Source organism: Phyllostomus hastatus, unplaced genomic scaffold (genome assembly GCF_019186645.2).
Source record: "Phyllostomus hastatus isolate PE091 unplaced genomic scaffold, TTU_PhHast_1.1 phas_scaffold_129, whole genome shotgun sequence".
NCBI lineage: Eukaryota > Metazoa > Chordata > Mammalia > Chiroptera > Phyllostomidae > Phyllostomus > Phyllostomus hastatus.
The window spans coordinates 10,126,136-10,148,489 of NW_025334009.1; the positions used below are offsets into that span (position 1 = coordinate 10,126,136).

The 22,354-nt window shown below is 46.6% G+C and overlaps 1 protein-coding gene across 3 annotated transcripts in view; it reads right to left on the reverse strand.

Annotated features, from left to right (window-relative positions):
- LOC123830872 (myelin associated oligodendrocyte basic protein) overlaps positions 1-20,641 on the reverse strand; it is a 32,493-nt gene extending 11,852 nt beyond the window's left edge. The window contains exons 1-3 of one of the 3 annotated variants that reach the window (XM_045857550.1): positions 20,559-20,641; positions 5,335-5,544; positions 4,789-5,058 (exon numbers count right to left, since the gene is read on the reverse strand). In XM_045857550.1, coding sequence (XP_045713506.1) covers positions 4,789-5,058; positions 5,335-5,540 — 476 coding nt within the window. In that variant the 5' untranslated portion in view covers positions 5,541-5,544; positions 20,559-20,641. Of the gene's footprint in view, positions 1-4,743; positions 5,059-5,334; positions 5,545-20,558 lie in introns of all 3 variants that reach the window. The other 2 variants (XM_045857551.1, XM_045857552.1) reach the window with 2 other exon arrangements.
- Positions 20,642-22,354: the final 1,713 nt, after the last annotated feature.

The following is a 22,354-nucleotide window of genomic DNA, read 5'->3' on the forward strand; positions in this document are numbered from 1 at the left end:
AAAATTTTTGTGACCTTGGGTTAGGCAAAAAATTCTGACATAAAATACGAAAAGTATAACCCATTTAAAAAATGATAAGTTGGACTTTGTCAAAATTTGAAACTGACTCAACACAAGACATGTTAAGAAAATGAGAGAGCAAGCCACAGGCTGGGAGGCAATATTTGCAAAACAGATATTTGTATTCAATTTTATAAACTCTCAAAATACAATAATAAGAAAATAATAACCCACTTTTTAAAATGGGCAAAAGATTGAGCATATACTTCACCAATAAATGTCTTTGATGGATGGTATACAAGCTCATTAAGAGATTCTCAACATCATGAGTCATTAGGAAAATGCAAAATTAAAACTACAGTGAGATATCATTGCACACCTATTAGAACGGGTAAAATTGTAAAAGCTGGCAATACCAACTGATGACAAGAAGGCAGAACATCGGACATTGCTGGTCAGAGTACAAAATGATACAACCACGCTGGAAAACAATTCAGCATGTTCTTATGCATTTAGATATATCACTGCCATATGTCTCAGTCATACCAGTTCCACTTATTTACTCAAGAGAAAAGAAAACTTATGCTCAAGTGAATGTTTATAGCAGTTTTATTCATCATCAGCAAAAACTGGAAAAAAACCTAAATCTCCTTTAAATGGCAAATGGAAAATTGTGATTGGTACATCCATACAGAGGAATACTACTCAGCAATAAAAATGAAAGAACTACTTGTTCATGCATCGACGTGGTTTACTCTCAAATGCATTACGCTAAGTGAAAGAAGCCGGACTCAGAAGGCTCCACAGGGCATGATTCCACTTATATGACATTTGGGGTGAGACAAACGATAGGGACAGAAAACAGATCAGCGGTTTTCCGGAGCCTGCGGGTTGACTGCAAAGAAGTATGAGAGAAATCTAGGGGGTGATGAAAATATTCTATATCTCGATTGTGGTGGTGGTTATGTACATAGAGCTATTTGCTGAAAAGGTTGGATTTTACTGCATGCAAATTATATCTTAATAAACCTAATATATGTGGGGTGTGTTTGTCTGTTTGTGAGAAAGGGTAGTGTATATTACACATACATGTACATGCCAGACCCTGGAGGAGACAGGAGTGGAGGAAGGAAGATCATAGGTGTGGTTGACCCAATCAGAAAACCATGCTTTGTCTCAGAGGCAGAAGGATTTAAAGACAGATGTAGCTCTGGTTGGCGTAGCTCAGTGGATTGAGCGCAGGCTGCGAACCAAAGTGTCGCAAGTTCAATTCCCAGTCAGGGCACATGCCTGGGTTGCAGGCCATGACCCCCAGCAACCACACATTGATGTTTCTCTTTCTCTCTCTTTCTCCCTCCCTTCCCTCTCTAAAAATAAATAAATAAAATCTTTTAAAAAAATAAATAAAGACAGATGTATATCCTGATAAATGTGTGAGGGCTGGTGGGGCAGGCAAGTCTGGAGAGGGGCTGAGGCTCATCCCTTTGTGGTGTCACCAACCCGTAAGGCTAGAAGGCCCTTCCTAGCTGTGCTCAGCACCCATGGGCTCAGCAGTTGGGAGAGCGCAGTAGTGCAGGTGAGTCATCAGCCTGATGCAGGATCAGGGATTTGTGAGATGGGGGTAAGAGGAGGATGGGCGACAATGGGATGAAGGCTATTGGAGAGCAACTGATTAACCATGAGGTCTAGGTTAAGGACATGCGACGGGGGAGGAGCTGTCAGACTGGGAGAACATGCACCGCTCACAGGACTGGAGGCCTCTCTGGCTAACCCAGGCCTCTGCACAGGTCGTGTGCTCCCGGGACCACCATGATATAGGAAGGCCTGCTCCCAAATGCGCAGGAATTCACGACTTACGGAGACCAATACTCCGGAGTTCAGTCACCACCCTGACCAGCATGGCTCAGTTGGTTGGGCATCATCCCACAAAGCACAAGGTGACTGGTTCAGTTCCCAGTCAGGATATATGCCTGGGTGGGGCGCGTGCGAGAGTGTTTCTCTCATGCATCGATGTTTCTCTCCCTCACTTCCTCCCTACCTTCCCCTCTCTCTAAAATAAATAAATAAACTGGTGGAAAGGAGGGGGAGGGACTAGTCAAATAACATATAGGAATGACCCATGTACACCAACAATGGTGGGGGGTTGCCTGAGGGTTTGGGGGCTGCTGTGTGGAGGGGGGGAATGGGGAAAAAGTAGGACAACTGTAACAATGTAAACAATAAAATATTTACATTTAAAAATAAATAAATAAAAATTAAATTAAATTAAATTAATGAAATCATAACAGAGAGAGAGTCTGGTCACCCAAACTCACAAAAGCAGTACCGCCCCCTGAGAGGCAGGCCGGGCCAGAGGCTGATTGGAGAGCAGGGTGCTCAGGCCCCTCTCCAAACTCTGCTGTGACCTGGAAAATGATCGGGGAATTTCTGATTTTGTTGGGCTGATGAGACCAAAAACAGATGACCAGAGCATAACCACTGAGATGAAATTAAGCATAACATATGCTTAGATGCAACTTTTCCACAAACATGTAAGAAAGTTCTTTTTCTTTTAATTTTTTATTTTTATTTATTTTTTAGAGAGGGAAGGGAGGGAGAAAGAGAGAGAGAGAAACATCAATGTGTGGTTGCTGGGGGTCATGGCCTGCAACCCGAGCATGTACCCTGACTGGGAATCGAACCTGCAAGACTTTGGTTCGCAGCCCGCGCTCAATCCACTGAGCTACGCCAGCCAGGGCAGAAAGAAGTTCTTTGGAAGGCCTGCCCACAAAGTCAGTGTTTGGTGCCTGGGGAAACAGAGGGAGGGCTCAGGAAAGGGACTGGAGGGGCTGGCTCACCCAATCCCGAATAAAAGAAAGAATGCTCCCCAGTTTTCTAGAAGGAGGAAATTCAGAGCATATGCCTTGGCATCAGGAAGGATAAAAGGAAGACAAGGCATGTAGTAGAAAGTGTCTGGGATAAGTTGGTGTCCATGTGCCTGAAAAGCAGGCAGGCTGCCTCTGCCTAACAGCCTGAATGTTAGCAGCCAGCCCAATGCCTGGTTTTACCGGTGCACACCAACCAGCCCGTTACAGTGATTGCTCATGGGTCAGCGTGCTTCGGAAGTCAATTCTAGCTTGTCAAGGATCTGTGTTGATATTGCATTATATTCTTTGGCAGTGCTGATGATTGCAAACAAACTGAAAACAATGCACAAATAGGAACCTCCTTCTACAGTTACAAAGGAAAGTGTTTGTATTCTCTTCCCAGTGTGACCAACACGTAGTCATTCAATTGGTATGTTTGTCCTAAACCCTAGAAGTCACGAGCTGCCATGCCCAGCCCAGGGTGGTGGGTGGTCAGGGACACACTGAACCTGGCTTGCTTCAGTTTCAGACTCAAAACCAGAGCCATCTCGGTCTCCTCCAGACCAAGTGCCGTGGAGAACCTGACACCACCTGAGAATCTTTACCTTCTAACAATCAGTTATCTTTCCTTGACTTTGATTTTGTCATCTGCTGAAGTGAGACAAGGGAGTGGAGGAGAGGGATCGGGCAGGGGGGACCACTGAACGTGGGCTGAGGTGGGAGGCAGCCGAGCTCAGGGTTGTCCCTGGAGGGAACAGCAGCATCATGGAGGGATGGGTCACTCGTCTGAGCATCTGGCCCAGGAGCGTGCATCATTTCCCTCGATTGCCCGGAGCCTGGCCCTGTGCTGTGCCCTAGGTCTGGATGAATAAGCTTGGAAACACATGTGGAAATAAATGGGTCCTCTGGGCTTCTGGTGTGCAAGGCTCAGTTTGGTGCAAGATATGCTGTGGCCCTGGCTGGTGTGGCTCAGTGGATTGAGCACCAGCCTGCAAACCAAAGGGTCACTGGTTCAATTCCCAGTCAGGGCACATGCCTGGGTTAAAGGCCAGGTCCCCAGCAGGGGGCACTCAAGAGGCAACCACACATTGATGCTTCTCTCCCTCTCTTTCTCCCTCCCTTCCCCTCTCTCTAAAAATACATAAATACGATCTTTTTTTTAATTCACCAATTGTAAATATATAATTTTTCAAAAAACATTTGACCTTGCTAAGATGGCGTGGATGAACAGATGCCTCTCTGGCTCACCTTTCCTCTCTACATGGACCCCCACCCCCAACCTGCCTCTTACCCCCTACTCCTGAAGCCTATCCAACTCTGTGAGGCCTCGGTGAAGCAGCACCCTGCTCCAGCACATGCTCATTGTGACAATATGAGGACATCTACACCCTGCACTCTGACGAGTTGTTTTCTTGTCTGAGCCTAGTGAAGCACAAAAAACCTGGCTGGCTCACTGCCCTCCTCCTCCCTGCACTCTGTAGGTATGGAATCAAGTGTGTTAGATGGCCGAGCAAGTGAACGAATGAGATTGACGCCAGAGGACAAAAGTGGGAGGACCAAAGGGCTGACCCTCTGCTTCTACGGGTGCACAGATATTTCTTACAGCGGCCACTTCCCCTTTCTCCCAGGCACAGGAATCTTCACTTATCGGACCCGTTACCGTGGTCGGCACTCCGAACTGATCAATTAACCACCCCGGTCCTACTCGACAAAGGAAACCACGGGAGCTGCCACCCGGGGAACCGTGCTGATGGCACGTGCGAGGAAAACAGGAGCCACACCAGGGGTTTCAGACACAGGGGGTTTCATGCGGGGAGCTGGCACCGGGTTTGGCAAGGCTGAGAGAGGGTCCTTGAGGTGCCCCAGGTGTTAGTAAACACAGGAAGCAGCTACTAACCTTAGGGCTGGGGGAACGAAAGGGAAGAGTTGGTGTTACCAGAACCTAGAAGCTTTGACGGGGGACCCCCCACGGCTGGTGCCTGGCCCTCTCTGGGGGCTGCTGCGCGGCTGCTGCTTGGACTTCTGAGGGGGGCGCTGCTTGGCTGGTGGTGGTCGGACCTCTGGGCGGGGTCGTGGCTGACGCTCAGACCTCGGAGGGGACCGTGGCTCAGACCTCGGAGGGGACCGTGGCTTGGCCGGTGCTCTGACCACCGCGGGGGGTGCAGCTGGCTGGTGCTTGGGCCTCTGAGGGGACGTTGGACGGCGCCTGGTTCTGAGAGGGGCCAAAAGAAGCTGGAGGCGGGAGCCATGGCTCTCCTCTGCTGCCGAAGGGAGGCTGGCGGGAGCTGGAAACAGGGGGGCAGGCCCTGCTCCCCCTCCCACCCGCAGGCTCCCTCCAGCACCTTCCAGTGGCAGCACCTACCAGGGAGCGCTCGGTCGGGGGGACTGGGGGAAGCGCAGCGTGCAGAGCCCCAGGCCAGCAGCACAGAGGACAGCAGAAAGGGCCGCCGCCCGGCGCAGGGGCTGGGCGGGCAGCGCGGAGCCGTACCTGGTCTTCTGGCAGGCGCAGCAGATCCAGTCCTCCTCCTTCCTCTGGTAGAAGCAGCCGCTCTTGCAGATGCTGTACTTCCGGTCCACGATCTCCCGTTTGGAGTTGAGGAAGGTGAAGGGCGGGCAGCAGTGGATGCTGAAGTGCTCGGAAAACTTCTGGTTCTTGGAGAGCCTGGGACCCTCCTTGCCCGTTTTCTGACTCATCTCACTGGGAATCATCGGCGCAGGGGGAGGTGGGGAGACACAACACAGCAGGTCAGGTGCGAGAGCCTTCTCTACCCAAGCAACGTGCTCACCCAGAATAGCAATTCCCTGCCCAGCGACACGGAAAACAACTAAATGAAGGGTTGACTCATGTTCGTGTGATTTTTAATATTTTCTGGAAATGGACTTTTGCCCCCCTTTATGTTTAGTGATCCGTTTAAGATAGACAAAAATATTACAAAGCCAAGCATTAATGAGCACCTAGAGCTGGTGGTTGTTTTATATACTCCGTCTCATGTTTTTGGCATTATCAGCAAACCACAGATGACAGAAGCTAGGAAACGTGGCCAAGTCCATCAAGCCCAGAAGAGGCAGACAGAGGATTCGAATCCATGTCCGTGGGACTCCATGGGACTCCCGGGCCCTCTGACCAGATCCAGCACACCTGTGCCCCGGTGCTCAGCCCCACTCTCCCCAGAGCGGGGGCCAGGCACTGGGCCCAGACTGGACTTCGGGGAACTGGAGGTGGGCCCGGCAAAGGGCTAAGCCCGCAGAGATGCATGGGCCTATGTCTCAGGATGAAAAAGGCTGAAAGTTGGGGGGAGAGCTCCCGGAAGAAGGGAAGGCAGAGAATGGTGTTGGGAGTCCTCACACAGCATGGCGGTGAGGGATCCCCTGAGCAAGCAAGAAAGGCCACAATGGGGACTAGAGTGTAAACTCAGAGGGGGTCCTGGAGGGGGGATGACAGGCGGGTAGGTGCTTCCCTCTGTTCCTGCCCTACCTGGCCTTCCCAGGTTTTCCGATCCACATTCACTGTTGAATATTTTAAAATCTGATGAATGGAAATACTAAAACTTCCTAAGTTCTTATTCTATAATCAACCACTCATAAAATATTTGAGAATATTTGAGAATATTTACAGGTAAATATATACTTAACAAAAAATAGGACCATACTTTATGAACTGTTGAAATTTTTATGCTTGAAAAATCATTTGTTTTTAAAGTTTTATAGATATGGACGTAATGTTATTCCTATTATTCTCTCATGCAGAGGTGTCCAAACTTTTGGCATCTCTGCACCACACCGAAGGAAGAGCTGTCTTGGGCCACATATTAAAATACACTGCAACAAGTAATCACACAAAATCTCATAATGTTTTGAGTAAATTTACAGTTTTGTGTTGGGCTGCATTCACAGCCATCCTGGGCTGCATGCTGCCCACACAGGCTGTGGGTTGGACACCCCCATAATAGCCTTAAAATCTGTAGTAAATGTATACTTACAGCCCCCTTTATAGTTTATATATTTACATGTTCTCTCATTTTTCCTGATTAATCTTGCCAGAAGTCATCTACTTTACATTCTTTTCAAAAGCAAGCTCTTGGTTTTCTCACTTGTCTTTGCTCACTGGTTTCTAGCTCATTCATTTCTGCGTGCATTTATTCTTTCTTTTCTTCAGTTGCCTTTAAGTTTCCTTTCTTATTCTCTTTCTCTATCCTTGAGTCCAATGCTTCTCACATGTGCATTTATGACTGTGCCTTTTCCACCAGGCACAACCTTAGCTGCATACCACAAGTATTAAAATAAATCATTTTCACTTTATTTTAGATGCGAATGAATTCTTCCTTGACTCATCAATTCTTCTTAAAAATCTGTCGTAAAAGTTCCAAGTGTATGGGGTTATTTCTGTTATACTGGCTTCTAATTCTAATGCACCACGACTCTTTGACATTTGCTGAGATTTGCTTTATGATGGCCCAGCACATAGTCAATACTGTTACGTGTTCCACCTGTGCTTGGAAAGCTGTGCAGTTTTAGAAACAGTTTGGAGTTGTACAGCACAGATAAAATGGACACAAACCACACTCAAGCAGTCTGTTCTTGGGCACAGCGGCCACCAGGGTGGTGGCCCAGCTCTGCGGGCAAAGCCTTCTGGTGGAGCACAAGCATGGAGGAGCCTGAGCCCTGGGGGCTGCCTGTCTAGGCCTTGACTCTTGAACACTGAATGCCTATACATGAGACACGGCCAAACCCCCACCTTGTTTAAACCTCTGTGGCTTCGGTGACAAGTGACCAAACAGAATTCCACATTAATATATACTGTTTCCTCATCTAAAAGAGGGTTTCTTAATCTGTTTGGGCTAGTATCACAAAAATGCCACAAGCTGGGCAGCTTGTAAACAACAGAAATTTATTTCTTACAGTCCTGGAGGCTGGGAAGTCCAAGATCAAGACCCTGGAAGCTTCAGCATCTGGTCTGGGGAGCCCAGTTCCTGGTCTGTGGGACAGCAGCATGAGCAAGGGGCTCTCAGAGGCCTCCTGTCTATGGGCACTGAGATCCCCACTCAGGAGATCCTCGCCCTTGTGGCCTAGTCAGCTCCCAGAGGCCCCACAGTTCAACCCCATCAGGTTGGGGATTAGATTTCAGCATATGACTGTTTGGGGGACCCAAACATTGCATCCATAACAGAGGGGACCAACAAATAATAATACTTAACTCAGCAGGTCTTTAAATCTCTTTCCCTTTCACTAAGCATTCACTCAAATGACCTAATTCCATTGAGATCTTCAGCCATGTTCTTTACATATCATCTATATCTCCAATGACATTTAATTCAAGCATTAATGATGTGTTTATTTACTTTGGTGGCTAAACACAAATCATGATGTTTTCATGGAAAAATACCACGTAATTACAGAGCAAAGATAATTATGAACTGTCTGGCAGGATAAAGAGAAAAATAACTGATTTTGAAATTGTACAATAGCATCTTCTCTAAGCTTTCCAGATGTTTCCATATACCCGTATTTTTTGGACCATACAATGCACCTAGGTTTTAGAGGAGGAAAATAGGAAAAGAAATTTTGAAGCAAAAACTGTGGTAAGATATTTAATAACATAAATAACATAATATTTCACCAATGTAAATGTAAACAAAACTCAATAGCAGCATTAACAACCATTATTCCTCCCAAATTGGGGGGAAAAGGGTGCCTTATAGTCCCAAAAATACGGTGCTCTAAAACTAAAGAGGGGGAGAAAATGAGGCAAGTATTTGAAGAGGAGGGAAAGGAAGTGAGAGGAACCAAAGGGAGGAAAACAAGAACCTCCGCCCACTATTTATTGAGTACCTACTCCAGATGCTTTATATTTATCATCTCTTCATTCCCAAAATAACTCCTCAAAGTCATCTCTCCTGTCCTCATTTCAGAGATGAGGAGAAGAGGCCCGAAGAAGTTAAGTGAACTCTCCAAGAGAATATAATAATTAATAATAATAATATCAAACTCATAATGGTCAATATGTCAAGGTGAATACCCAATACTCACTCACCCTTCTTCAATAACCAACCTTTCGTGTGGCAAAGTGATATGCCCAGTTAAATATATGCAGCTCCTCATGTGACCACATTCTGGCCAATGAAATGTAGGCAAAAGTCCACGGGGAAGATAAGGCTCTTTAATAATAAGGCTGTCATTCAAGAAGAGACCCTCCCCTGGTGAGTGCGTTCAGCCCAGCTGTTCCCGGCCCCCAAGAGGTAGAATTATTTCAAGCCTTCAGTCCTAGTCCCATGGGGCTCCTCCCCTCTACTCCCTTCCTGCCCAACGAAGACACAGCAAATACCTCCACCCCCTTGCAGCTCAGCGCAAAGCCACACCACTTCTTCAGGAGACTTTCTGGAGTCCCCCCTTCTCCCGAGGAGAAATGACACTCCTCCCTCTTTTGTGCTCTGACCTTGTCTGCCGTGCATGACTCCAGGAGAGCATCTGGAGGCTTTGGAGTCAGCCTTACAGTGCCATTGTCTCCTTGAATCCTCTGTCCTCCGAGCCTTGTACAATGTCATGTTTACGACAGATGCTCAGTAGATGCTTGATTAAGATGAGAGAATGAACAATGGGCGCCTCACCACAGCTGCAGGGCCCTCAGCCTGTCCCTGCCTGTCCCCAGATGCTCTCTAGCAGTCCCAGGGCCCCTCAGGGACCTCAGCTCTGGCTCAGGCAACAGTGTCTGTTCGGTGAAACAGGCAACACGGAAAGGGACCTTTCCAACTGACCTGGAAATGTATAAAATGCTGCTCCTTGGAAAAAAAAAATGTTAAAAGACTTTGTGAACCCGCTCCACCTTTTCCTAATTCATGCAAATTAGAAAGCATTAATCAACACGCACATTTATTTATGCATCCTAGAGATGGCGCTAGCGTCTCTATGTGACCACCAGTGTTGTCGATATCGACTTTACTGGTCCCTAAGGCGACCGCAGGTGGAGATCAGAACCCCGAACCTAAAATGGATTTTTTCCCTTCCTTTCTACCACCTTTTCTTAAAAGGCAGTTGGGACATGTGGTAACTACTTAATAGAAGTGACGTGTGACCCTCAGTCCTGGGTGGTCCTCTGGGAAGACAATGCAGGTAGTAAAGTGACATGTTGCCATTGCAGCCCACATGTTCCCACACGTCTGCATGGACCACATGTCAGAGATCTGACATGGAAATGGGCACGGGCTCTGCAAAGTGAAGGGCGAGTGCAGGTCAGTGTGTGCAAAACAGAACAGTTCCTCGATTCTGGTCCCTCAGGTCCCTCAGGACCACGAGCGAGGGAGGGCCTGCCCTTGTCCTGTGTTGGGAATTCGTCCGGGGAAGGACCGGACACGAGCCTCGGCTCTGACCAGCCGGGCCCTGAGCCGTGTGTGAGGACGACACTCTGGCTTCAGATGTCGGAACTCCAAAGGAAGACCATGGCCAGGCCCCAGACCTCTTAGTATGTGATATGGGTTAAGGAATGGGATGTTTCATACATCCTCAGGAAAAAAAAAATTTAAGTTAACAAACAAAGCAAGAAATTTCCAACTTATTTCAACTCAATTCAGGTGTACTGTCCCCAAATCACAGCTTTTTCATTCTCTTTAATTGTATCATTGATGCAATATTACGAGCCATCCCTTGCTAAATATTGGCTGGGGAAGACAGGGAGAAGACCTCAGAAAGTGAACTCCTGAGTTCAGACTGCCTGGATCACTTCTGGTGTAAACTCTCTCTTCCTAATAAACGTTCGGTTCTCTGGCAGGACTGCTCTTCACCTTTTTCAATTCGTTCCCAAGGTGAGTAAGAGTCTAGGGAGCCCAAAAGTCCTCATGGCAAGGAGGGAAAGGGTGGCTGGTCTGGGTCATGTCCTCTTCTGCTGGATACTGCCATAGGGTGCCTTGTGTGGCCTCACCTGGCCCCTAGCATGAGTGACACCTGTCACTGCTGACCACTTGACCCCACCAAAGCCACTGGTCCCTACTCAGCAGCTCCCCATTCTGATCCAGCTGTCCTCTCCACTCCTCCACATCCGCCCAGGTAACTCCCAGTTCCCATGCAGGCCATGCACTACGTATAGGGGGTCAAGAGCCCTTTCTTGGGGCCACTGTCCCAGACAGCTCCCCAGCCAAAGCTGTACACTCACTCCTGGGCCACCACGGATGAGGGCAGGCTTCTCCCAAGGGCTGGCAATCTGTCCCCATGATTTCTGTTGAAGTGTGTCAGGAGGAACCACCATCCCCGCCCCCCCAACACACACACAATTTCAAACCTGTCTGGACATTCCTTCCACACCATACCATGCCCCTGCCGTGATGCTGAGGTGTCATCCGAAGAAGAGAGAGAACAGGGGTGCCTGCCCCCTTAGCTCGTCTTCTCTCTCTCTCCCCCTTGAACGTGCTCCACAGCCCACGGAATTCACCCGTGGGATCACCAGGCACAGAAGGCCTAGCAAAGGAGGAAGGGCTCCTTCCCAGGTCTTCTCTTTCCTTTTCCCAACGCCTTCATACGCACGGCTGTAATTTCTCGTTAAAACCCACACTGCCACCCTCTCTTCCTTCAAGTGATTAGGAATAATTGTAAGGGAAAGATGAAGTAACCAGGAATTGTAATTTGCATAGAACAAGATGGATTTGAGAACAAGATGAAAAGTAGAGCATTTAAAACACTATTACTTTGAAACATGAAGAATCAGCTTCAAGTGCTTAAAATATTTATAAATTTTAAATGAATTTCTGTTACGCTCTCCCTCCATTCCACGATTTAATATTCATTCTCTGAAAATCAAAGCCCTCAAGAGCAATAAAAAATATTAACCTCTCATTCCATGAGAGGAGACAGAAATAAAATATAATTTCAGTAATAATGTGTGAATATGGGTTAAAAATAGCAAATGGAATTGTACTTACTGGTAGGGGCATAGGGGCAGGTGGGGTAAGTGGTAGGAATCCAAAACTTAATTTTGCATATTACCCAGAATCAGGGGGTGGTCTTTCAAGAAATTGCCAGAACTGAAAGTGTGAAGCATTCAAAATTCTATACATTTTAAAAAATCAGACTAGCTTATTAAAAGCAAGAAGATGGGCAAGGGAATCCTAGCATTTTTATAAAAAATACAACATAAGCGGTAAGCCTTTGATTCTGTTTAATTATTGATGTTTTTATACTTAATGAATCATGGACATATTAGGTAGCTACTTGAAGAACCATTGACAGTTACGCAGCCACTTTAGAAGGGGCTGGTGAAGAGATGCGCTGACGTAAGGAAAGAATTCCGCACTATCAAGTGAAGGCGGCAGGCTACACTGCTTATGTGCGGCACCAGCTCCAGGCGGCCAGCCATCCCAGCTGCAGCCGGCTGAGAGTCAGAGGGGCAGACTACATCCGGGCACTCACAGTTCCTCGTGACCCCTTAGACACCTGCGGGGGCAGTGCTCTCTGCAGGGGACTAGGGTGGCCTCAGCAGGAGAGAGACACACAGGTGGACCCTGCCTGGAGTAGCTGAGAGACTGATGTGCTGGTGACGTCGAGCGACCTTAGGGCTAATGTTCAGGCCGGCGAGGACTCTCTGCACTGGTGGTGGGAGCTTTTAAGACTGTGACCGCAGTGAACCCCACCGGCAGAGGAGGCCGGGTGACATGTGCAAAAAGTACACACAGGAAAAGACGGAAGGCAGATACAGCCAAATACAACAGTAACACTCAGCCACTCATTCAAATATTGCTCCTTATGGAGTGCCTACTCAGTGCCAGTGGTGAGCCAGACAGAGAAGGTGCTGATACTCACAGAGTGGTGGGTACTGTAAAAGGGGCCTGAACAGATCATATTATGAGCAATGTAGCCAATGTCTAATTGAAATGTGATCACACTCCTGGGTTCTAAGAGAGAGTATAACAGAGAGATAAATTTAGATTAAGGGGCAAAGGAAGGATTCCTGAAGAAGAAACATTTAATCTGAGATCTGCAGGACAAGAGGCAGCCATCCGTGTGTAGGGGAGGAGAGAGCTCCAGACGGAAGGCCCCGAGACTAGATGTGCTCAAGACACCGCAGAAGGGGATGGGGCTGAATATCGCGAGGCTGGAGGGTGACATGTGGGCAAGATGGCCCAGGGCCTTGAAGGCGAGCTGGAGAACAGGAAGCATCAGAAGGCACTGCAAGATCCTGGCTAGAGGAGGCACACGTCCCTCTTCGTGTTGCATGGGGGTCACTCAGGCTTCCGGCAATACCGGCCAGAAGGAGGCAGGGGTGGAAGCGAGGAAGCCGGTGAGAGCGGACAGAAGCTTCACACAGGGCAGTGGCAGTGAAGGTAGATCTTGGAGGCAAAATTACCAGGACTTGAGGACAGGGTGGATGTGGGGTTCACAGGAAGTGCCAGGGCAAGGAGACTGCCAGGCTCGCAGCCAGGGCGAATGCCCAACAGAGCGGTTTGTGGAGGTGGGGAGGGTGGCAGGGGTTCAGGTACAGCTGGACATGCATCTATTCAACAAATATTAACTGAGCGCTCACTCTGTGCCAGACATGTTCAATCTGAGGTGCTTTTGAGGATCTAGTGCTGATGACGCTGCACAGTAGACTGGTCTGTAGTAGAAGCATTGGCCCAGGCCTCAAAATTGCTAAGGACCGCAGCATAAAATGAGCAAGAAACGAGGCAGGAAGAGCAACACTGAATAGGACATGCAGATGGATCAATGAAGGCCGGAAAGAAGAACAAACAGGATTTCTCCAAGGGAAACTAGGTTAGATGATGATTCATTTTACCGTGATGAGACAGGTTTAAGAAGGGAGGGAGGGAGGAAACTCAATTCAAGAGTTCAGTCTCGGGCACGTCCAGTCGGAGAAACTTGTGAGGTCCCCAAACAGCTGTGGAAAGAAGGGGTTGGCCACCTGGGTCGGGAGATTGTAGAGAGAGAGAGAGAGAGAGGATGAGAAGTAAATGTAAGTGTATCTGATACACAGATCAGATTTACCACCAGGCAAACATGGAAAAATACCCAGGCAGAGAGGGGGTAGGGAAAAGAATAACTGAAAACACTTTTTATCTACAATAGCAACAAGAAAGTTGAGATGTTTAGAAATAAAGCAAAAGCTAAAATCTGTAAATCCTTGTGGGGGGAAAACTTCAACACTTTAGGTGAAAGTATAAGTGAGCATGTGAATAAATAAAAGATGTTTATAGATGGAAAAGATCTATATCATCAGGATGCAATATTTGCCAAAATTAATTCATAAATTCTATGCATTTCTTATTCAAATTACCAGTGATCTTCTTTGGAACATGACACACTGATCTGATGAAACGGCAAAGAACCAAAAATCACCTAGATTATTCTGAAAGAATAACAGGACTTTTTATACCAGATATCAAAACGTATTACTAAGACACAGTAATTAAAATAGTGGGCACTGCCCAGAAATGGACAAATAGACCAGTGAGGAACAAAACAGAACTCAGAAACCAATCCAGCTATACAGAGAACTTGATGTATGATAGGGATGTTATTACAAATCGGCAGGGAGAAATGGATATGTCCACAAATAATGCTGATGTAATTAACTTTCCAGATGATACAATTGATGACATCAAGATGAAAAACCACTGTACATCAAGAGAACCATAAGCATGGTCAAAAAATTAGCAACACTGGCAGAACACAACTCATAGAGCACACAAAGAATTACTGTTCGGAATCTTGAAACAACTACAAAGCAATAAGAAAAAGACAACCCAGTACAAAATGAGGCAAATGATATGAACGGGAAATTTATAGAAGAGGAAGCGATAGATGACCCATAAGCGCATCAACATGCATTCAAACTCAGCAATTATCAGAAAGATACAAATTAAAACAGTTAGGTATTATTCCACAAGAGTACCACATCGGTAGAAGTTAAATAGCCTGGCATGAAATGAATGAGGGTGCAGGCAGACAGGACCGCTCACGCACAGTGGGTGGGGCTGTAACTCAGAAGAACCACTCGGGAGGGCCAACCCACGGTAGGTAGCCAAACTGCACGTGCCTGTGTAAAGGCCCGGACATGCCACTCCTGAGTATATATATCTTAGAGACGTCATCGCGCATCTGCACAGAGAGGTATACACAGCAATGCTCACCACGGCTTCATGTGAAACATAAACACAAGTCACAAAACGTGAGCCAGCCGTGCATTGGAGAAATGGATAAAGTGTGGCAAATTCACGCAACGGGATTCTGTGTGGCCATTTAAGAGAGTTAACTAGATCTCTATTTGAGGACCTGAACCCTCTAGAAAAGGATACTTTTGAATGAGAAACAGTTGAAGAAACGAACAGGGGACAAAATAGAGACTGTGTGTAGGTACATCTTTGATAATACCAATTCTATAAACAAGAACTCTATTATTTATTATTTATTTTTCTCTCCAAGCATGAAAGTATAAGCGTCTTGAGGGCAGGGACTTAGTTTTCCTTCTACTTCAGTACTGAACAGGTAGCAAGACCCTCAACAAACATTAGTTACCGCTGTGTTTTTGTTTGTAGAGAGATACAGGTTTACAGTTGTTCATATGGAAAATAATACATTAATTAATAAAGAATAATACAAGAAAAAACTCTGTGTTTCCTGTACTCACAACTGTCATATGATACAAAGTATGATAACTATCATATTTTCAGGTAATTGATAAGATGACCCATACTTCTTCCGGAAGTATAAAGGACCAAGATGGACCAAGGCTCTTGAGAAAAAATAAAGCCTTGTCCTACCAGGTACACGTGCTCACTCGGCATAAACTATACTAATTAGCACAGTAGAGTAGTCGCTAGGAAATGGACCAGATACATCAAAGAGACAGAATAAGATCTCAGAAACAGGCTCAAGTGCATACAGTTGCATGATTTATAACAGAAGAGGCATTTTTTAATAGAAAATAGATGAACTACTCAAAAGAGAAACAAAATGAGAATAAACCAAAGTCCCCAGTAAGAAGAATAACAGCAAACACATACCAGGAGATACAAGCCAGGCACAATTCAAGGGCTTTCTATGTTTAATTCATTTAATCCTCACAACCTCACGAGAGCCCCGTTTTGCAAAAGAGAAATCTGAGGACTATAGCTGGGAAGCAGGGGCCCCATGATCTCCATCAAGGTAGACGAGTCTGCATTCCTGACCTTGACACGATGAGGTTCCTAATAGCAGATGCAAGAATGAATCTCTGAAAGCCAGTAATCGTATACCAATATGCTTAGCTCTGTAAGATTAAAGGAAAGAAAAACAACAGCAAAGAAATGTCAATTTATGCCCATTCCAGTTGGCCCAATAAAGGGGGGTGGATAGCAAAAAAAAGGGAAAAATCTGCCAATCAGAATGCTTGGGAGGGGTGCAGGGGGCAAGAACATTCAGCAAACCAGGACTGGGCTGGAGCTGGGCTCAATGGACCTTCCCGGGCTGTGAGCCCTGGGCTGTCAGAAGGATGCCCACGGCTTCCTGCAAGTGAGGGGTGCACCCCAGGTCTTGTCCAAGAGCTGTTTCTGGAATCAGAATTGGGGGTTCAAAGGTTCCACTTCCAGCCCAGGACTATTTCACTGACCACGTCTTCCCTCAGGCCACTCAACCCCAACTCCTCTGCTCTGAAAAACATTATCGCTGCAGAGTAAATTCATTCCACATTCACCACCCCCCTTAGTGACCTTGAACGGCTTCTAAGGCCTCGCTAATTCTCTCTCAGGCCAGGAGCTAATGCTGTCCTCCGGCTGGCTGGAGATCTACACAGCAGAAGACGGGGGCAGGGGGCCGTGTTGAAGAGTCCACAGCGGCAAAAACACGCGTGGGAAGCACACTTCCTAACTACCACATGCAGTCTGGGAGGACAGCTTTATCTATTTATCCTTGTTTATCCACGGGTGTCCTTGGCAACCGAAATGTTTACGGATTAGTACAGTGAACAGCAGATTCTTTTGGGGAACCAGTTCCGGGTAAGGAAAACGCCATACAGATGTTTGTTTTGAATCAAGAGTGCTTTTTCCCAGAGATCAGCCTCCTGCCAAAACCCGGTACCGATCTGAGGACCCGCGGAGGCTGCGGAAACATGCAGCATCGCAGGGCTCTGACCGTCACAGAGGGAACCACCCGCCTGGGAGACAACACAAAGCCTTGACGGCTTCCTTTTCTCTGGCAACAAGGACAGAGCAAAGCCATCCGAAGACCACACGGCCCACGGACCACTGTCTCGGGGACTTGTGCAAAGCCCTTTCTGGTCGCACAAACACACTGCCTGACCCTGGCTGTTCTAGGAGGGGAACAAGTGTGACCCCGGGTTGGTGCCCTGAGCACACAGACAATATATTTAGCAAATATTTTAGGAGTAAAACCCTTGCTTAGTAGAGTGAAGCCAGGTAAACATGTCAGAAGGAAAGTAATTTTCTGAATGCAATTTTAATAACGTGACTTTTTTTGTTACATCTAAAATTATACAATACATTGTTTTACCCAACAAACACAGGAATTTACACTAGAATTGTACGTGGATAAATAAGTCCATGATTTTCTACACGTGGGGCAAATGGGTCCAGGACAAGCAGCCAGAGGTATCAGTGTGCCTCCTTGTTTTTCGTTTCCCTCACTTAGAAGTTTCAGAGGCTCTCCCCGGTTACGGAGCAAAGTCCTTGCTTCTTAGTTAATACAGCACACAGGCTCCCCCTGTCCACCTTGCCCCTTTGTCTCCTTCCACCACCGCTCACTGCTGTAGATCAGAAACATTCTATATATGATCCAAAGATGCACCTTCGAACACACTGTTCCCTTCCCCTGGAATGCCTTTTCCCCATCCTGTTCATGTGCTGAACTCCTGTTCATCCTCAACAACCTAGCTAAGGTCTCACCGCATTCAAGGGCGCACCCCACCTTTGGGCCATCTCTGTAATTTTCACATACTTCTCCTGGTGGACACGTTGCCCTGTGTGTGGCTGTACGTCTGTGATCCCAGCCTGAACTTGGGGAGAGAGGGGCTTCTGTCTGAGTCCCAGGGTTCTGCCATGCCCTCCACCACAAAGTGAGTGTCTTTGAAAATCCCGAGGTGCTTCTGTGTCCTGGGGTGTCGTGTAGGACTGAGGTAGCTTATGTCAGATTCCCAGCATAGTTATTTTAAGAATTCCAGTTTTTATCCTGGCTGGCATAAATCAGTGGATTGAGCGCAGGCTGCGAACCAAAGTGTCGCAGGTTCGATTCCAAGTCAGGGCACATGCCTGGGTTGTAGGCCATGACCCCCAGCAACCGCACATTGATGTCTCTCTCTCTCTCTCTCTCTCTCTTTCTCCCTCCCTTCCCTCTCTAAAAATAAATAAATAAAATCTTTAAAAATATATCCTTTAAAAAAAAGAATTCCAGTTTTAACATAAAATGTCTCTCTCTATAGAAAACAGATTATTTTTCCAAGGTATGCTTAGTTTTATAATTATGTGCCTTTCTTAATCTGTTTGTAATTTTAAAAAAATAAGAATTACGTTTCTCCTTCTCTATAAAAATGACGGGATTTTTAATGTACAATATGAAAGTAAAACAAATACTCTCCCATAATTTTTCCTGGCTGAAGGAGAAGGCAACCAGTCTTCCAGATTTGCATTTGCTCATAGAAAAACCTAAGTGTTCATTTGGCCTCTGGTCCTAGCAGGCGGTAAGGGCATCAGTCTCGGGAAGACGAAGAGGCCAGGCCAGGGAGCAGCCATAATAAGCACTGGACTGTTGCCCACCTCTTTTCATGAACTGCGTGTCCAAGGCCACCATCCGAGCCACCAATGGCAGTCACACTTGTAGACTTCCTCGGTTGGATGAAATGCCCCTTATCTGTGTTGCAGTTTGTAATTTATATGCCTCCGTCTTGATATTTACCATATTATGTTGAAAGTATTCCTCTATTCAAAGAACAAGAGGAGGAGTCCAGGGTGTCTCCAGGGTACACGGTTGGAGCACCCGGGTCGGTGGGGGAAGCATCTGCTGCAAGAGAAGGCTCGGGGCCTGAGGCACGATCAGGAGTCCAGCTTCAGATGCACTCGTGCTGAGCAGTCAGAGGGGCGGCGAGGTGGAGCTGTCAAGCGGGAAGTTCAGGGCAGAAGTCTGGGCGGGGGACAGAATTTGAAAGTCGTTGGAGTACAGGTGGCAATTGAAGCCACGGGGTGGATGGAATGGCCTTGGTGGCAGGATGTCTGATGAGAAGAGGGCATGACGGAGCCCTGGGGCACTCCCACGCGTACAGGGTAGGTGGAGGAGGAGGGTCAGCCGAAGGATAAAGAGGGGAGTGGAGACGAAGGAGGGGAACTGGAGTGCATGGAACGTGGGAACCTAAGGGAAGGAGTGTTTCGAAAGAGGGAGTGGTCAGCTTTGCAGAGTGACTCTGAGAGGTCACATGATAGGGGGCTATGAAGAGTACATGAGATTAAATGACATGAAAATAACTGGTGACTTTAACAAGAAGTGTTCCCAAGGAATGTGTGAGACAGAAATTGAGATTGGAGGGTTTGTGGAGGGAACAGGGGCTGAGGATTAGGAGAAGCTACGGTCAGCACAGGCCCGAGGTCTGGGAATGAAGGGGAGGGGGTCATGGCAGCTGGAGAAGTAAGCGGGTTCCAGGGCTGTCCCTGTTCTCTCTGTCCCTGGCAGAGAGGTGATTGGTCAGTTTCTTAATTTGTTTTTTTGCCATGATTAGAGCGTGCATAAGAGCTTATGGGAAAGATCTAGGAGACAGGAAAAGATTGACATAAAATCAGGAAATGGAAACAATGAGTATTCTTGAAGAAAACCTGAGGAGTTGGGATGCAGAACACATGGTTAAGGTCGGCCTTGGCAGGAAAAGGGAAAACAGTCCGTGAATGAGGTTCCCACGTAATAGCTTTCGCTTTTCCAGCGAAGGGACAGATAACAGTGTCAGCTGAGAATGACAGTTGAAGTTTGGAGAATTGAATGCTTTAGAAGAGACTCTGCAGAAATTTGCGGACCAAGCTGCAGAGGACCTTGGACTGCTTCATTGAGATCCCTGACCGTGCATCTGTAGGGGGGCTGGTCTCCCCCACTGTGCTTTTCTCCAGCTGTACTCAGCAGCCTGGGCGCAGACATGGGGAAGATGGACCAGTCCATCCCGGGTTCGCCAGAGAATTTGCAAGAAAGTAATCGAAATGATTCCTAGAATCTATCCGCAATGGGAAAATAGAAGGTAGAAACGGGTGAGGATAAATGGGTAGTGAATGGATTCATAAATGAATGGGGAGGTGGGGGGACAAGTCAACTCCAAGGACCTAGCGGAAGAACGGTTGTAGGGTTGTAGGGGGTGCTTAACAAAGCCACTGGGAAGAAAGAAAGACCATAAATGAGATCCTAGGTGTTTGCACTATTTGAATCAGATGAGGTAGTTCCAAGTCATGGCAAATTCCACAGTGTGACGATGGATCAGTAAGGCAGTGTATGGTAGCAGTGGGTTTAACAAAGGCGGCAGACAAGTGGTGGCCTAGGTCATAGTGTCTCTGATGCACAGACCTGTTTTTTTTCCCTTCCAATTTTCTACTCCCAAAACCCAGAATATGAGGAAACACCTGGAATAGTTTTTAAAAAGTATTTAACTCTTATTAAAAGTTTGATTGCTCAGACTTTTTCTGATTCTGCATTCTACTTGAACTTTCTGAACCAGCAATCATTATACAGTAATTTAAACTCAGGTCCAAAAGAGTATAAGAGGCTCATTCGTACCTGTATTTTCATCCATACACATCTGGTGATGAGGTCCCTGTCAGGCGCTTGCCTTGGTATCATTTGCTTCTCTTTTTTTTTCCTGCAAGTGAAGCAGCAGAACGTGTTCTGGTTAATGATTTGGTGACTTAGATTGCAGTGCATTCCAGCGTGGTGTACACAGGGCTCCGCCCTCACAGCCCCAGGAAGGATCATGACGGTCCATCTGCAGCTCAGCGCCTTGGGGAGTGAGCGAGGGAAGACATGCAATCATCACAAAAGCCCACGCAAGCTTTGAAAGCCCATCTTATCATTACAGAGGAAAAAGACGCCGTGCCCAGTTAATGCACTGTCATTAAGTAAAAAATCTTCAGTCATTTCTCCGAGGAAATCTGAGCTCTGCAAACCCGACTTTTGCTTATAACGCTAATAAATGAAGTGTTTAAAAGAAAGGAAATCTCAGAGTCTGGCTCTAAAAACACGTATCTTCACAATCAAGCAAAGCATCTGAAGGAAGGAGATGAAGGACTGTCTTCTCCCCTAGAGCCCTGGAAGAGAAATGTGTTTCTAGCATTATAAACTCGATGACGGAATGCAGTTTGATAAAGCATTTGCTGTTTTAAAATATCCATCTGGATTTCCCACGCAATATGAAATTGATGTGACTATTGACAACTATTTGTCCCATTCTTTTTTAATATATGTCAAATCTTGCAAGCGTTGTTTGAACAAAAGGGTCTTATAAGATTATGAAGATTCTAGACGCAAGAAAATTACATCGAAATAAAACCTGTAATGTCTTAGCTGATCATTTGTTTTCCTAGAAATAATAAGGCAATTGACAATTCCCTGTAAATAACTTCATAAATCTCTATAAAATGTCTCCACCAAATCAGCTGAGCACATACCTCTCCCTCTACCTGCTTGACAGAATAATTGAAATCCTCTAATTCTGCAAGCACTTTTACTTAAATAAAAAAAAATTGATCAATCATAGTGCAGTAGCAAGTACTGAATTTACGCTCTCATTGGAAACAACTACAAAAGCTGAACAAATAGATAAAGTAATTGTTTGCAGGCACTGGATGGCAAACATCTCCAGGCTATGATCCTCGAGGGAGAGAAAGTAGAAAAGGTGAATCCCACTTTTATCCTGGTTTTCTCCCTGAAGATACTGCTCAAACTGCTACACAGGGGAGAGAGCTCAAGCAGAGAGAGGAAGGAGCAGAGACCAGAGGTAGGCGTTGCTGAAACTGCGGGTATTTGGAAAGAGGTGGAGGGAGGAGTAATGTAGGGAACTACTGAGAAGATGCAATCTCAGGGTGAGACTATGGGAAGCCCAAGGGGGGAAAATAGTCGCTAAGAGGCTGATAACTGGGAAGAGATGTCAGAGCTCACACATTACTGGGGAGACATTGGGACACCTTAGTGAGCACCCCAAGCTTTCAGCTGAGACCAAAAAGACTCTCACCCTATGGTAGGGACCATGCCTAGGAGTAAGGGCAAAGACGGAATAGGTCTGCCCCAGCAAGACCTAAAACCAAGTCTCAACAGCAATGAAACATGGCCCAGAACCTCTACCATGTGTCATCTCTGACGCTCAGCACGCAGTAACAATTCCCAGACAAGAACAGGAGCAGGAGACTGAAACCCAGAAGAAAGGAAGGTCAATAGAAGCAGACTTAGAAACGACCATTAAACAAAGTGGGGGAAAGATGAACAGAGGATGCATTTTAAAAATAACTTTTAAAGTTCTTAAAAATCAAACAAAAACATCAATCTGAACATGGGGAACGAGAGGGAACCCAGGGTGGGAC